Source organism: Naegleria fowleri, assembly GCF_008403515.1.
Source record: "Naegleria fowleri strain ATCC 30894 chromosome Unknown tig63, whole genome shotgun sequence".
Classification (NCBI taxonomy): Eukaryota; Heterolobosea; class Eutetramitea; order Acrasida; family Naegleriidae; genus Naegleria; species Naegleria fowleri.
Genome location: NW_025407995.1, coordinates 125,889 through 142,814, shown reverse-complemented (window position 1 = coordinate 142,814; position 16,926 = coordinate 125,889). Strand labels below are relative to the sequence as shown.

Here is a 16,926-nt window from a genome sequence, read left to right as displayed (position 1 = left end):
TGGGAGATCTCGTTACCTGTCACTCCCACCCCTGTATACGTTACTGGGGTTCTTATGTTGTAGTGATGGCAATATAAATTAGAGAAATATCAACCAGATATTACATCCAATGGATTTAAAGTAATGATGGGTGTCGAATCCTTGGACTTCTTTCCTCATCTCAAAGTAGTGGAGATGTTATCGCTTGGCAAGCTCATTCAAAAGGTTGTGCACTCATTACTGGCACAAAAGAAGTGGTGAGAAGTGCATGCAGCAGCTTTCGTAGTGAGACCCATCGACCTATTGATTCATCATCATCATTCGCTCGAGACTTTCAACAAGGTGATACAATATATTGTTGTGGAATTTGATTTCCGTGTGCCCCATGTGAAGGATAGTCATGTCGAACAACCAGCAACACGTTCAATTCGGAAAGATCCGATTTTCATTACTCCATACCGATCGGAAGGAGGTCCCATCCTCAGTGAGGGTGGTTCATCCATGTGGTGGTGGTGGTGGTGATGATGATGATCCAGATTCACTCGTTCCCTTGACACCTTGGTTGGAGTTTGGAGATGCTCGATTTGCACCCTATGTTCCTGCGTGTAGTGTGAATGAAGGTCAGAGTTTGACTATTCGACCCAATTATTATTACTAACAACATCATCGTTGAGTTTCAAGACAAGTCTGGAGTGTGAAAAGCTTTCAAAAAAAAGTTCGAATTAAAAAAATTCCAAAAAAAATGCCCACCAAACAAAAAACAAAACCGTCATCATCATCGTCCTCTAAAACGGATAAGCTGGTCGAGTTGGATGCTCTTGACCTGGGACCCACTACTGGTGGTTATGGAGTGGAAATCACTGGTGAAAAGAAAAAGAAGACTACTACATCTTCTCAAAAAAAAAAGGGACCACCTGCACCCTCCGAGCAAGGTATTGAAGTGCTCGGAAGGAAATATAGCAAGGTAGAGCTCATTGGTAAATTGTTGCAGTCGTCAGGAATTCAATGTATTCCTAAATCAATTCTGATGGAAAACGCAAAGAGAATACTTCAACAAGACAAATTCACGAGTCTATTACATGACTCGGAAGAACCAATGAAAGAAATTCACGGTTACAAGATGGGAACTAGGGCTTTTGAAATGTTGAGAGAACATGTTGATTATGAATTAACTAATTTAATGTACATTGCAAATGTTCTTACTGTTGCAAAAGGAAAAATTACTATTGGTGAAGGAGAAGTTCTTTTGGCTCGTCTTATTCAAAAACATCAACTGAGCTTGCATGGCAACAAAGAGGGCACACAGAAGGCTTTAATCAAATGTCAAACACCAAAATCAAGAGACACCATTGTTCTTGGTCAAGATGTGCACATTGACAAGATTGCAACAATTTTAGAGGAGGCCATTTCAAACAAACATCACGATCTTTCTGTTGGTGACTTGAACAGTCATAGGGTCGATGAACTGAGAAAGGCCATCAAAAATGCTGAACAGAAATTGTATAATGAAGATGGTACTAGAAAGGAGCCAAAGAAGAGAAAGAAGGAAGAAGTGAAAGAGGAAGAGGAAGAAGAACAAACTGAGAAAAAGAAGGAACCACAAACTAAAAAAACTAAAAAGTCAGAAAAATCTGCTGAGGAAAAGGCAACTGAGAAGAAGAAAGAAAAGACAGAAAAACCTGCTGAGGAAAAGAAGGAGGAAAAGTCTGAGAAAAAGGAAAAATCAGAATCTCAAAAGAAAAAGTAAATTATTAGGTCTGTCATCATATACCTTAATGAATCAATTTAAATAGATTGGATTTTGGGATTGAATGTTCAACAAGAGTCGCTTGAGCAATCCATCCATTTTGTCCGTTTCTGCTTGACAGTTTTTGAGAGCTGTACCTGTCATCTTTCGCGTCATTCAAATTCTCATCCAAAAAATAGAGAACAATGTCTGCTCAATCACGTTCATCTTCCACAGTTGAATCAAACAGCAACACTCCCACCGATCGGTGCACTCATACCTTGTTCTCGGAGAAAGGCTTACCAATCTCTTCATCTCCCTTTCTTCTCTTTCGCTACAACACCAATTCTGCAAAATGGGAAATGAACGAACAAGCCAAAACTGTGCTGTCAAACGCCACCACATCAAAGTGTATTCTTCATGTCGTTTCTGTGGTTGGTGCCTATCGTCTTGGAAAGAGTTATCTCATGAATCGTCTCCTCCATCACGAATGCACTCCGCAAAACAAAGGTTTCGAATTGGGACACTCCATTCATTCACATACAAAAGGAGTTTGGGCTTGGGGAGAACGATCCCATCAAGATGAGAGACATATTTTACTTTGTTTAGACACAGAAGGTTTATTAGATGCCAATCGAGAAGATGGTAACGATGAGGACGATGATGATGATTCAGGATCAAAGTTTGACACAAGTTTGTTTTGTTTAATGACCATGTTGTCGAGTACTTTGATTTTCAACTTTTCCACACGGATCACCAGTGATGATGTGAGACAAATTTCGTTTGCTGCTCATTTCTCGACCTTGCTATTCACTGATAAAAGAAAACAGCTCGAGTTGAAGGAAAAAAAGAAACATGTAAAGAAAGATCAAAATGAAGAACAAGAGGAGGGCTATGATGAGGAAGAAATTGTGAATTATACACCTCGATTGATTTGGCTGATTCGTGACATGACTTTAGCACTGAATGGAACGGAGAAGGATTATTTGGATAGTGTTTTGCAAGAAAATACAAAAACCAAGAAAAATAGAGAAAAGGAAACGAACAAGACTAAAACAGCCATCAAGAAGTTTTTCAAGAACAAGATGGAACTCTTGACCATTCCACCACCAACGTAAGTATTTTTTCCATTTTTGGTTTAAACAGAATTCCATAAACCATCCATATATATAGAGCGGATCCAGAGATTATGAAAAAAATTGAATACATTCCTCACAAGGACACTTCAAAACTCTCTGCCCTCTTTGTCGAAAAGATGGAATTAATGGTGAACAAGATTCGTTCAGAAGTCTCTCCCAAGAAAATTCTTTCTCCATTCCACAACACGGAAATGTTTCTCACTCCACCTCTTCTCTATCATTATTGTTCCAAACTTCTCAATGATTTGAATGAAAATAGTGATAAGATTGATCTACCCAATGCCTTTGAATATGTATTAAATCAACAAGTAGAATATTTCATGTTGAATGCTGAACGAGAGTATGAGCAGACTATGAAAGAAGGGTGTGAGCAGAAATTTCCAATGGAAGAGTTTGAGTTGTTAGAGATGCATACGAAAGTATTTAACAAACTATGTCAGGAATCGAGAGAGGAAATTCCTTCATGTAAACAAAAGGAGGTCATTCATCGATTGTTTTCCAAATTAGGTTATATTCAGAGTAGCAGTCGTGATGTGAATCACGAAACAGCAAATTCAGATCTGAAATCAAACGTATCTCCAAGCATGATTAACTATGACTCTCCTCTTATTAGAAATACCAAATTGGAAACTCTCATCATGCGAAATAGAGATGCCTCTCATGAATGGTGTGAAAAAATCTATGAAGAATGTCTTTCTCAACTTCGTGAGTCTTTATCTAATTGCGAAAATATTCAATCATTCATGGACTTGTCAAAAAGAATGCAACAAATATTACTTCAAAAGTGTGTTGGACCTGCACGTGCGAATTGCCTTTCAACCTTCTCGAAAGAACTTGTCGCTTTAAGAGAGTTGGTGTATCATCATTTGAAAATCAAGGAATCAGAAAGGCAAATTATTGAATTGCGGGAACACACAATGAAACTCGAACAGGAAAAAGCCATTCATGAAGAAGAGTTTAAACATGAGAAACAAGTCATTCTCGAGGCAATGAAGAGTTTGGAACGTCAACAGGAAATGTTGAGAGAGCAAATGGAGCAAGAGAGACGTCTTCATTCTCAAGAGTTGCAAAATTTGAGAAGCGAGTTGAATTCAAAGGCCAGTTCTTCTTCTGCCATTCCATCGAGTCATCTCGTCATTAACAAGTATTATTATGATGACGATGACGATGACTATTTCTATGGAAGTTCCTCGAGACGATCGAGTAAAAGCAGTAGCTCGAGCAGCAACTCTGGTAAAAAGTTCTACAAAGGAGGACAATTCTTGCCAGGTGGAGGAAGGGCTCCAAAAGGTGGAATTTGGATGTAAATGAGTGGAATTGTGGTTTGAGGTCATTAAATACTTCCAGAATAGTTTCCTTGCAATTTTGAGCATTACACGTTCTTGTATGAGCAGCTCTTTCTGGTTGATCATCATTCCCTTCCGTGAGTTTGAGATTAAAAATCCTCAGTGATATGATTCACACAGTTATTGAGCTAGCTTTATTGTGAATCTGACGTCTGTATCAGTGTCGAAATGTCTGCTTGTTCACTTTTGGTGTTCTTAAAAACTTTTTTGTATTCCTCCACAAGTTGTGAAAGTTCTTCTTGCATTTTAAGAGGAGATGGCTTTTGAGAAAGAATACTCCATGATTTCCAACCTTTCACATCGATATGATTCATGACTTGAAAACGTGTTTCCGTATCTGAAAGCCTTTCGAATACCATGATTTGGAAAAGAATATGTGCTCGTATGATTCCTTTTTGACTGGGTTGTGGTTGCAACAGATTATGATATAATGAGTTGTCTGTTGAAATCGAACTTAATGTGAGATGTTTTGTGCTCTTGTAGTCAGAGACAGTAGATGAGGCTCTCTTTGTTATTGGCGATAGAGTTCCCAAGCTATTGCTTGTGTGATTGACAGAAGATTGACATACGGCCGTTCCAACACTCTTACTTCTTTGTCGTGTGGCGATATTTGTTAATGATTCTTCAGAGTTTTTGGTCAAACGGCTATCATCAGTGCTGTTAGACCCTGCACTTGGTGTTAAATATAAATTAGAAGAAATATTTTTGCTCAACTCGATTAATTGATTTTCATGCTGCTCAATGACACTTAAGACTTCTTCGTGCCGTGATGATAATTGCAAGAGAATAGGAGGTGGAGGTATCAGTTTATCAATTGACCTCTCCATGATAATCAATCTGTCTGGTTCCTCCATGAAAAATCGCGCTGTTAAATATTCTCTCTTCGATACTGTGGAAAAAAGGTGAAAAAATTTTGAAACCGTGTTGTTCTTTAAATTTCACTTACCAATGAGAGTGCTGGGTGACATGGTTCTCATGTACACAACATCAAAACTGTCGTTTGGAATCTTGGCCATTTGCTTTTGTATCAAGCTAGGAGCATTTGGTAACACAGCCGAGTTCTTGTCTGCGCTGTAAAAATCTTCCAATTTCAAAGCCTCTTCCATTTGTTTGGTATGTTTACGAAGTTCCACAGATCTACACGCTTCAAAAGCATCTCTGTAATTTGTATTAGTAAGTATTCCAACAAATCGATTGCACATAACATGCGTTGATGAGTCATAAGGTGTCACTTTGAATTTTAAATTTTTCGATAAGTCTTGTGTGCTAGTGCTTTCAAAAAGTTGAGAAGCCAGCCGAGCTAAACTCGAAAAATCCCCAGTTTCAATAGAATGCAATGAAATTGCTTTTGTGTAAAGTTGGGCAGATTGCTTTTCGCTTTCTAATTGCCATCCATACACTTTTGACGTCTCATGTTTACAAAAGAGAATAAAAGCATCTGGAATGTAATTTTCTCGATGTTTTCGTCGTAGCAACTTTAAAGATTCTGCTTGTTCTTGTTCAAGAGTGCTCAATTGTTGCAATGTATGCCTCTCATCATCAATGCTCTTTTGAACTTTGGACAATTCATCGTTTTCGCTATTGACGCTCTCTTGTGACATCTCATTGAGGGCGATTTTGGATAGATTCAATCCTTGATCTGATTCATGAAGAGGATCATTATTGGATGACAAGTCTTTGGGACCTCGCGTAATGGTCACCGAATGATGTTTGTCATCATGGGAAAATTCTATGGGAGAGTTGATCGAAGAATTATTGATATCCGTTGATGTGGGATGTGTAGCTTCCATGCTGGTATTAAATGATGTGTTCAAATTTCTGTTGGTGAACGGGGAAGATATGTTCAAATGATCAACACCCCCAATGTTTGTTTCATCTTGTTGTTGATTGTTGTCATTACTATTGTGTTTTACAAACAACAGGGGTTGTCTGGAGTTGTACTCTTCTTCTTCTTTTGTGAGAAAATTGTTTTGATTAATATTTTCATTTGATTGATGATTTGCTTTTGGTGTTATTATTTCGTTTGATGATGATTCGTTCCGATCTTTTTGCCTACAATCTGTTATAACTTCACTCAAATTGTGATGTTTGTTTTCGTCTGTTGTTGATGTGATTATTGATGTGATTTGATTTGAAGTTACACCGAGGTACGGGCCGGAGGTGGTGTTGTTATTTTCTTCGTCTTCTGCTGGTGGTCTTGACGTGGTCATTTTTTGCTTGTTGGAATTAACATCTCAAACAAAAGTGTCATTTGGTATTGGAAGACCTTCTCTCAATTAAGCGATTTGTGATGTGAATGGTTGATGATCTTGCAGAGTGCTGAGAATTACTGCTTGATGGTGATGTTGCTTTTGGAGAAATTTTTGAAATGGGTTGTAGTGCATGGGTTGTTCCTTTGGAAGATGAAGGTGTAGTGTTCGTATTTGGAGTGGAAGGAGATGTTTGCAGGGGGAATAGACTCTGAGAGGATTTAGAGGTGGTTAACTTCTTGGTTTTAGGAGTCTTTGGATGAGGGGATGTATAAATGGAAGCAGCTGCAAGGGAACTATTTTTCACCGGTGTTGGTTCTTGAAAGGATTTGAGAGCTTTAGAGTCTAATGTCGAGGTTGATTTGCTTTTAACAATGGTTTTTGGGGTTAAAAGTCTGTTAGACTGTTTCGGTTCAACGGTAGTGTTGTTCTCGTTAGATTTTTCAGGGATGAGGCATTCCTCAATGTCCTCATCAAAGCAATATCTGTATCGGTCCAAAAAGTGTTGCTCTTCTTCATGTTGTGGAGGAGAGAAAGCTCTTTCTTGTTGGGTATCTCGAGAGGAAAATATACTTTCTTTCACCCTTGTTTTTTCGGGAGTTCCCATCATGACCACATCTTCATCTTCAAGCGATTTCTTCGGGATCCTTATTACATGTGATTCCAACATTTTTTTTAAGCGCCTTGTGGAGCCTTTTGTGCTCCCTCGCGAGTTAAAATTTTATGCAGTATTTCGCTCGGTCGTTCCATTTATGCCTTGCCTCAACGTGGAGCAAAAGTTTTCTTACTCTCTTTTAAAGCCAGTAAGTAATTCTGTCTTTCATTTGTATTGTTTTCTTGAAACTCACTCCGATTTTCATTTTCTCTTAAATTTTGAGAGAAAATGAAAATGAGACGTTCTAGTTCGGAGAGAAACCAATCAAAAAATGTGTTTTGAAATAGTCCTAATGCATTCGGACTTATTCTTGAAAGATGCGCTTTGAAAAAATTGTGAACTTTTGAATCGCATCTCTCTCTCCAAATTTTGTTCATCACTTAGAGTCCAATAATTGTATCGGAAAAGACAACCCTTCTCCAATCCTTTTTATTTTTGATCATCATTGTCAAACTGCGATGAAACGAACATCATCCTTTGGCCATAGTTACAAGTTTCATGGTTGCATTGGACAGCTTTGTCATGCATCCCGAGTGATGACGCTGCAGCATGTCGGACGCTTGATTCTTTTCTTCATTCTCACTTGCGCATGTGGTTCGTTCCTTACAGTATTCGGGATGATGATGAAAGATGAAAATGCAAAAGAAAAGACCTCAATTACAACAACAACAAGACACACTACCTCGAGCAATGAACCTTCTTTCTATTGCAATTTCTATTCCAGTTACATTCCTCTCACCTTTTCATCCTCTCCTTTTATAGCCAAATTATGTGATGGTGATGCCTATTGCTTTTCAGCCTCAACGAAAACACTCACTGCCACTTTTTCCTTGAATCCCCACTACGATGATTTATCGGTGAAAAAATTTGTTCGTGCCTCGCAAGCCATGGGTGCAAAAATTAGTGGAGCTTTCAATCCATGCTATGCCTATGATGAGAGATTCAATCTCACCTCTTTGACTTCACTGCATGTGAATGGTCAACCTATTTTGTGGCAACGAAAAAATTTGGGACAAGACATTGTTGCAGATGCTTGTGTTAACAAAGGGTCCTGCTCGAGATCGTTTAGTGCTGTCTCATCCATGATAGAGGCTGCCTATGCCACAGATTTAAATATTACTCAAAATGGAAATGAGGTTACTTTTGAATTTGAGGGAACGTCTTCTCCAATCACTTATTTTTGTGTGAAAGAGGTGGAATTGAGATTATGTGCAATTCCAAAGAGTCGAACTGTCGTTTCGTATAATGCACAAATCATGTCGACAACGCCAAGTATTTTGAATTTTGTCACCAATGATACCGTGTGGGCACTACAAAATGAACCATTTCTCAATTCCAAAGAATTGTTGAAAAGCTATTCAGATCAATTTGTGAGAAGGGTGAAAATTACGAATCCAGCTCTTGCATTCAGTTCAAAATTTAAGTTAACTATTAATCCAAGCATGTATGACTTCATGAAAAGCATGGAGATTGACATTTTAGGGGTGAACAAGACCTTTACAGATCCTGTTACCAATCAAGTCGTCATGCTCAATATTTCTGAGTCTGTCTCTTTGTCACGAACTTCTTCCCAATATGAATTAACATTCAATTCATCTCTTTGGAAAGATGACGAAATTTCATTGGACATTAGGATAAGTCTTGTGAAGCCATATTCCTATTCAGGTTTTGGCTATTTCACCTATGATGTTTCTCCTGTAGATAGTTCTAGCAATGCATTCTACAACACTTTTCAATATGGATCTGCACAAGATCGATTCAGCTATACGTCACGACAAACATTTAATCTCAATTTTAATACTCCTCAAACAATTTCAGCTTTGGGTAACCTTTCAGATGTCATTGCCATCAACTATTCTCCAGATCCAAATACTCCAAGCTTGGACGGACAGTTGCCACTATGTTACATGCAAATCAATACCATCTTTCCTGATAATGTTTTCAAATATTCCGGAATGATTTATTTCTATTCAACCAAGACGAGCAAACAATACAGTGCCAACTTTGGACCAAGTTTCACCATTGATTCAAGTAAGAAACAAGCTCAATACATGATTTCATCAGAAATGCTCGACTGTACTCAGGGAGCGACTACCACTATCTATGTGTGGTTAGAGATTTTAAGTTGGGATTCATATTACGACTCTGGAGTAATTACTACTCAGGTCTCTGCCTCACGAAAAAGTAAGTAACTTGTGAATGCTGAATGATTCAAGTATATCATTTTAAATTTATATTATTTTGGTTCTGTTATTTTTTAAAACATTCTGAATTCTTTAGCCATGCAACTTATTGACGATGTAAACAAAGTCTACTCAGATCTAACCTTCTCTTCAAGATATGAAGGCGCTGTTTATTATGTTAAATCCTTTTCTTCCCTCAAATACCCCTATGATTTAACAATGTCAACCACTTTCACTTCTCTTGATTCTCCATTTTTGTCCTTCCTCTCCTACGGTGTTCCTCTCTCCTGGGCGAATCAGAAACCAATGATTTTACAGTCCACAAAGACACCTTCTTCCTCCACTGATTATGTGGCCTACGATGTTGATGTGACACCTGGAATGTATTTCACATTTATTGAAAAAGGTTCCTGTAACGTGTATCCTTGTCGTGCCTCCTTTAAATTTTCAATCTCACAAGATTTGTTAAGCCCACCAGTTCTTTCTACTGCGCCGTCTAATAGTTTGAAAATTTCCAAGAGTGGATATAGAGCAAATGGATTTTTGACTGCTGTAGAAATTCCTCAAATTAGTACCAGAAGTTCACAAGGAACTCCCAATATTCTTTATAACCTCAAAGTTTTAGCTTCTGTACAAGTTGACACTCAGCCTTCTTCGTTTACTATCACGAACCCATTAACTCTTCAAGTCACCAAACAATTACAAGATGCAACACAAAACCTTCCCTTCAACTCAACTTACTCTCAACAAATAGCATCTCAAAATTATATTACTTCTTACAAATGTACAAACACATTTGAAACACATTATTTGGTGGTGAATACTGTGATACAAAATGTCAACGATTATGGAAAATGGTACATTACATTTTATTCTCATCCCGAAGTGTCATACAAGGTGACTTTCACGGTCCATCTAATGAATAATGTCTTTTCGGTGACACAGACAACGAATGGAGCCAAGTTGCCAATTCTCTACTCTCCCATTAGTCGTGTCCTGTATGGATTGCAATTGAATTCTCAAAGCTCGTTTGGTCAAACTAATTTCATGATTTCCCTAGACTCAAATACTTTGTCCTTTTCTCGAAACCAACAATATGAAATCTTATTCAAGCATGGATCCGTTCCAACTGACACAGATTATGATGTAAAATCTCCCTTGTTGCAGAATGTCGCTCGATATCCTTATCAGCAATTTATTACAAGATTCATTTACGGACAAAATGTTGTTTTGAGCTACTTGATGGATAATCCGTATTATTCTAATGGAAACACGAGGAAAAATTTCCCTTCTTCCATGTACTCGAGTAAGGTTTTATCTGACACTGGTAACCTTTCGAATGGAATTCTATATTTCCTGATTAAGGCAATTCCACTTTCAGACACTATGTGCATTTCCGATTCCTCTCTCGACACTCCCAGCAATTTCATCTTTGCTCAATACCAATATAGTTCCACATTAATAATATCAGAAGGATCCTCGAAAAAGCTCAATAGCCAAGTCATGTCAATTGACCTCTCAAAAAAACCATCATCTCCAAATTCTGAGATCATTGCAGATTTCTATCAAGAAACACTTTCCACTATTTTTGAACCATCTGCATCCATTTTGTTTTACAATTCCAAAACAAAGAGTGTGCAATCTAATAGTGATGACAGCTATACTAATGATACCGCCTCCTCCGTTCAAATTGCGTTCCATAATTTAACCTATTTACCCAATGGACCTGAATTTAAAACTCCTTATTATTCATTCAAATATACAATACGAATGAAAATTGACAACACGGGTGACAGTAGCAATCAGAATTCTCAGATATTTTTATTATTCCCAGTCTCACTCAATGGATTTTTGTCTCCCTTGAATAATTTCGATGCCATATTGAGTATGAATTCCAAGTTCGATCCAAACATGTATTTCATTGATTTAATTTCACCCACAATCATTGTTGGTTCCATTGTTGGAGCATTTTCAGCATTGATTGCCATTGGATACTTGATTGCTACTTGTGTATTTTTACTGGCCTCCCAAAAACGAGAATTCAATTTGGGAAATCCAAATCCAAAAGTTTGGCTTGCATGTCTATGTCCTGCTTCTATTCCTGTTTCAATCTGTTATATCTACTTCTTCTGTTATGAAGCAAGAAAGAATATTTTACCACCATCAGAAACAAAGAGACGTCGTCGAGTAAGATTTTTAATTGCATTCTCCATGCTGTCGTTTATCGTTGGAGTGCTAGCGAGTGCATACTTTTTTGGAAGAATGTTTTTCATTCACACACAAGCTGTGGCGAGTGCTAACAGTAGAGAATATTATTTAGGAAGAAAGGACCCCAATGCCGACAAGTATTCAACTCCAAGTTACACTCCAACATTGATGCCTTGTTGTTCCACAGCACGTCCTTCCACGGATGGTCAGTCCTTTACTTATTTTGGTAATGCTCATGTATTTTTCAAACAAAAATATGGTGGTCGTCTCGATTGTGCACCACCTCAATGGTTCATGGATTCTGCGCTTGGTACCAAATTCCTTCTTCAATCCATTGATGGTCTTCCTTATGTGTCTCCTAAACATGATCCAGCTATTGCAGCCACGAATATGAAAAACGGAAGAAGTCACACTTTTGAAATGGCCAGCACATATTGTATGGCTAACTCGGTCATTCTCATGCCAGCTGATGATGATTATAACGCATATGGAATTCCTGGAGTGTTGTTTGGAATTGGACCAATTTTGTATTCATTCTTTTTAATGTCAATTGTCATTTTTGAAAGTGTCATGAATAACAAGATGAATCAAAGTAATTATTTCATTGTTGGACAAACAACGCTATCATCGCTTGTGAAAGGAGAGAATGTTCAAGAAAACACTGATGACAAGACCACGTTATTGATCAATGAAGAGGCACGGAATAGTATCTATGCAGTATATCCATCGGCTCCTCTTCACGATGGTGATGACCGTAATAATAATAATAATGGAATGTCACAGTCCAGTGAAGAAAGTGGTTTTCAGCATGAAGAAGCACAACCATACATTCACGAACAACTGGCACTTCAACAATCCACGAATCAGTTCACTAAAGAGTATTAAAAAAACGTCTGAGAGATGATCCATGCCATTTAGCATGAGTGTATATTCGAAACAAGTCAATTCACCAAGTCCAAGCAACTTTGCGGAGTTTGATTCTATCGCTCGGAGATTTTCAAAAAAAATGCATAAACACTCCGAAAGTCTTGTTCTCGGCGTAAATTTTTGTACATTTCTGTGGCTGCTGGTACTGCAATCATCATCATCGCCGAATTTCGTTCTTTCCTCCACAAGTATTTCGAATTTGAACATTCCCATCAAATTTTTCAAATGTCCACTCTACACACTCGGAACCAATCATACCATCTATAAAAGTTTCAATTATTTACATCCGAATTATATATTAAATGAAACACTAATAGCAGAGTGTGCGAAAATTAAATTGGCATTGGATCCTTCACAGCCATGGCCTCCATCGAGTAGTATTGAAGTGTTTGTGAAACGATTGAGATTGAATTCGGAAAGTTCTTTCGAAAAATTTGGAAAAAACAACCATGTGAAAAGTGACACAGAAAATTTAAAAGAACAAGTAGCATTGAACTCACTTTGGATTTTACCAGGCGTCTCTCCGACCTATTCTGTGAATTATAACCATGAACAATCAAATATTTCCAAAAATTCGTATTTTTTAGACTCCTTGTCACCAGCAACTGCAAGTGTTGTGTTTTTTGAGCCATTGTTGGATCGTTTGTCAACTTTGATGAAAAACCAACAGCTTCCTTTTCAATATATTTACACACTAGATCATCGTGGAGTGGGAGAAAGTCAGAGATTGAGTTGTGTGGCGTCACAAGCAGAAACAAATGGTTCCATCTCTGGAAATTTCATTGACATTTACAACGAATTGAAGCATTGTATTGAAATCAAATCAGATTCAAATCGTTTATTCTCATCCGTCAATGCTGCCATTGATGTCCTTTCTCTCATGAAAATGCTGCATTCCAGCAATGAAGGAATTTTTCTGTATGGAAATTCGTATGGAACTGTTTGGTTGAGTCGATTCATGAGATATATCGAATTGAATCAAGTCGTAGATTTAAACATTCGTGGTGTGGTGATGGATGGTGTCATGGCAACTGTGGATTCTTCCTCATCATTGATGAAACGTTTCACATTTGATCAAACCATGCGCTATCAAAATCAGGCACTTGCGGGTTATTTGAAATTTTGTGACATGCCAACAAGCAATCAAACAAATGTGAAGAAAAATACCTGTCAAGAAAAATTGCAACAATTTTATGATCAAACGGGACACACTAGTGCCATTTCTCTCCTCCAAAACACCATTCAGTTAATTTATCAAAATGGAACTCTGTGCTCACCAATGCTCGATATTATTGACAGTGAAGATTATTTCAGACAATTACTCACTCGAATGTTGTCCAATGAATATGAGAGAGTGTTAATTCCAGCAATATTATACAGATTGAATCGATGTGACATGGACTTGGATATTCCGACTCTTCAAAGAATTTTCTCATTCATGATTGAAAGAAGAGAACAAAATAAGAATGCCTATATGGACTATCCACTTTCACAATCTCCATTATTAGGTTACAATATTATTTATTCTGAAATGTGGACAAAAAATATAACACTTGATCAAATGGAGATGCTCTACAATCAATCGATTGGAACCACTCGAGATGCTCTCTCTTACAAGACAGCCCTTGATCTCTCAAATTGGAAAACCTATGATTTAGATCCTCAATATGATAATGTTGCATTTTCGACCAATGTTCCAGTATTAATGTTGAATGGTGAATTGGATCCATTAACACCTCTGGATGGAGCTCGTACTCAATTTTCACACATCAAAGGTAATTCTGTGAAATTTATTGAAATTCCATTTGGAGCTCATTTCTCATTGTTCAACACTCCCATTCAAAATTCAACGGTCGATTGTGGATTACAAATTCTCATGAACTTTCTTTCGCATGCAAACATTTCTCAACTGAATTTACAATGCCTTCAAGAATTGAGTTTTAATTTCACAGGTTCACCTGTTGTGAATTTACAATTCGCTGGAGTTTTGGACATTTATGAAGACATGTATGAAGCTCCAGAACAACCTCTTGTGTTTGGCATGTATTTAATGATTGGAATTGTTTTGGCAACTGTTTTAGTTGCATTGTGTGCGATTGTATTGCTTTCTTATGCCTTAATTGATTTAAAGATTCGAATGAAAAAACAATTGGCCTATCTTCGAATTCAATAATAAATTTTAATATTGTTCAATTTGGTCATTCTCCAACTAATAATAATAATTGTTTTTGGAAGGTGGAAGATGGGACTTGTAAATCTCGAAAAATATATCATGGAGTAGTGGCGATGATAACATTGGAAAAGAGAGGTTTCTCTTCCAGACCTGCATCCACGAGAAGCTCATGGTGGATCCCACACGTCAAACCTTTCAGAATGCGAGATGACGCACACGAACCAACTACCAGCTGTTATATCTGGTTTTGTTCCATCATGGACTAGCCGTTACATTTTCATTTAAAAAAAATCAAAAAAAAATGAAGAAAACTCACCTCTCACAACAGTCTCTTCAATTCAAGCCCAAAAAGATGGTTCTGCAACTCGTGCCAAGAACGGAACAACTCTACAAGGAGATTAGTGCTAGAGGATTCAATCCGGGAATACAGTAAGTGTCATTTTAGTGTTTTATTGAACCTCTTCTGATCTTTCCTCTCTCGTATGGCCGACTCGCTCGCACCCTACGAATATCACTCATGAGCCTTGTTAGGATCAAATTCAAAGAAACCAAACCAGCATCCTATGTTGTACAGTATCTCATGTCTCGATGGAGTACCATTCTTTCTCTTCTTTCAGTCAAGGAAGTCAGAATCTATCCTCGTAAGATCAACTTTGGATGTGCCACTCACAATGGTTGGGGAATGGAGAGTTCTCAACATGCCATGAGTAAGGTGAAACGAGAAGTTCAGGCTTTTCATTTGCATGGTTCTGCTCATCTTGATCAACAACCTTTTGAGCAACCACAACAACAGTCATCGACCGATGAGCCTTTCATCATGGAATATGATTTCATTTGTGGACAACCTGCGAATCAACAGCAGTTGCCACTTGGACAACTCCATAACTCACAAAGCCAGGATCTGAAAAAGGGCAGCACTTCAACCACCTTATCCGTGGTGTCCAGTCATTCTTCATTCCAGAAACCACCACCTGTCAGTCAGAATTCTGTGATTGCCATTCCTTCGGTTGTGCCTCAAAAGAGTTGTTCATCAACAACCACTTCAACTGGATTTATCACGTCTTTTGCAGATGTGAGCCATGTGCTAGATTCCATGAGAAATGCACAAGTCGTGCAACCTTCCTCCATTGGTACTGTAAGGACACTTTCCGTCAATTCTACTTTGCAACACTTTCCTTCTGTATTGCCTTCCAATAGCAACACTCAGGCACCAATAGTGTCACCCACCAAGAGCACCTCGTCACGAAAGAGAAAGACGAAAGAAGAATCAACCAATGCAACGAGTAGTGCTCCCACAACTACCTCTCCCAAGAAGAAACGTACTTCAAAGAAAAAGAAAGACACCTCAACCGTAGTGCCACAGAACACCACTCCTCTTCCTCCTCCAGTTTCCTCTCAAAACAAACTTTTAATTACTCCTTCTCAAGTAGAGGCAAGTTTAAGTAATTTCCTCAACACTGCCGATCTCAATTCTCAATTTTCACAATTTAACAACAAGCTCAATAACAATTTGGAGGGTTCCAATTTGAGCGAATTATTTAACTTGCATTTTGGTTTCTCCTGTAAAGAACAAACGACCACAAATTTTGGATCATTGTTTGGTGGCAGCAGCGAAGTGTTCAACATGAATCCTCATGGACGTCCATCCTCTTCTGGTTTTTCAGCTCACCCAAATGCCTTCAAGACAAACGGTAGCAATCTTGTCTCAACCACATCTTTTGTAAATACCATGACTCCGTCAAAAACATCTAACATTCTTCATATCATTAGCAATAATGACTCGTCTCTCATTGCCAGCTTGAGAGAAAAGTCGACTGGAACGATTGGACCCATCGATGATTCATTGCAGTCTCTATTTGCATGATGATCATAAATGAATCAATAAATTGGCGTGGCCTTGTGAAGTCAATCACTCTGTGCGCAAAAAAATTTTATTGAAAGTTTGATTGACCACAAGTTTGGATCGGTCATTCTGTGTGCAAAAAAATGAAAAGACACCTGTCACTCTCTGTTGATTGACTTTTTCATCAAGTGCTTGAAAATGGAGAGCATTATCATCTCTAAATTGAATTCATGCACATCCTTTGTTTTATCATGTTTCCGATACGTCTCCGCTAGAACCGTTCAAATATTATCAATTTTGGTGTCACCCGAAAGCGGATATCGTCTGTTTTTTCACAGCTTGCCAAATCTTTTTTCATGATGTCACAGATTCAAGAAATTTTTATATGGCAAAATAGAGACCTGCGAACGATTAATCATTATTTGTGCATCAATCTAGATTGATTTTAAATGCGCAATGTTTTGTGGCAGTCCAGTATTGTGAAGATCACAACACTGC

The 16,926-nt window shown here is 37.9% G+C and overlaps 7 protein-coding genes across 7 annotated transcripts; 5 read left to right on the top strand and 2 right to left on the bottom strand.

Annotated features, from left to right (window-relative positions):
* Positions 1-721: 721 nt before the first annotated feature.
* On the top strand, positions 722-1,726 carry FDP41_008690 (uncharacterized protein; the record flags this gene model as incomplete). The annotated part of the gene is made up of 1 exon (XM_044712571.1): positions 722-1,726. One exon carries the CDS (start codon positions 722-724, stop codon positions 1,724-1,726), a length of 1,005 nt encoding a protein of 334 aa, XP_044557739.1.
* Positions 1,727-1,911: 185 nt separating this feature from the next.
* FDP41_008689 (uncharacterized protein) lies at positions 1,912-4,151 on the top strand (the record flags this gene model as incomplete). Its single annotated transcript, XM_044712569.1, has 2 exons — positions 1,912-2,819; positions 2,879-4,151. The coding sequence occupies 2 exons, from the start codon at positions 1,912-1,914 to the stop codon at positions 4,149-4,151; spliced, it is 2,181 nt and encodes a 726-aa protein (XP_044557738.1).
* A 173-nt stretch (positions 4,152-4,324) lies between these two features.
* Positions 4,325-6,400, bottom strand: FDP41_008688 (uncharacterized protein; the record flags this gene model as incomplete). The annotated part of the gene is made up of 2 exons (XM_044712568.1): positions 4,325-5,079; positions 5,137-6,400. 2 exons carry the CDS (start codon positions 6,398-6,400, stop codon positions 4,325-4,327), a joined length of 2,019 nt encoding a protein of 672 aa, XP_044557737.1.
* Positions 6,401-6,437: 37 nt separating this feature from the next.
* On the bottom strand, positions 6,438-7,109 carry FDP41_008687 (uncharacterized protein; the record flags this gene model as incomplete). The annotated part of the gene is made up of 1 exon (XM_044712567.1): positions 6,438-7,109. The coding sequence occupies one exon, from the start codon at positions 7,107-7,109 to the stop codon at positions 6,438-6,440; it is 672 nt and encodes a 223-aa protein (XP_044557736.1).
* A 602-nt stretch (positions 7,110-7,711) lies between these two features.
* Positions 7,712-12,370, top strand: FDP41_008686 (uncharacterized protein; the record flags this gene model as incomplete). Its single annotated transcript, XM_044712566.1, has 2 exons — positions 7,712-9,278; positions 9,375-12,370. 2 exons carry the CDS (start codon positions 7,712-7,714, stop codon positions 12,368-12,370), a joined length of 4,563 nt encoding a protein of 1,520 aa, XP_044557735.1.
* Positions 12,371-12,491: 121 nt separating this feature from the next.
* On the top strand, positions 12,492-14,585 carry FDP41_008685 (uncharacterized protein; the record flags this gene model as incomplete). The annotated part of the gene is made up of 1 exon (XM_044712565.1): positions 12,492-14,585. The coding sequence occupies one exon, from the start codon at positions 12,492-12,494 to the stop codon at positions 14,583-14,585; it is 2,094 nt and encodes a 697-aa protein (XP_044557734.1).
* Positions 14,586-14,886: 301 nt separating this feature from the next.
* Positions 14,887-16,449, top strand: FDP41_008684 (uncharacterized protein; the record flags this gene model as incomplete). The annotated part of the gene is made up of 2 exons (XM_044712564.1): positions 14,887-15,014; positions 15,117-16,449. The coding sequence occupies 2 exons, from the start codon at positions 14,887-14,889 to the stop codon at positions 16,447-16,449; spliced, it is 1,461 nt and encodes a 486-aa protein (XP_044557733.1).
* Positions 16,450-16,926: the final 477 nt, after the last annotated feature.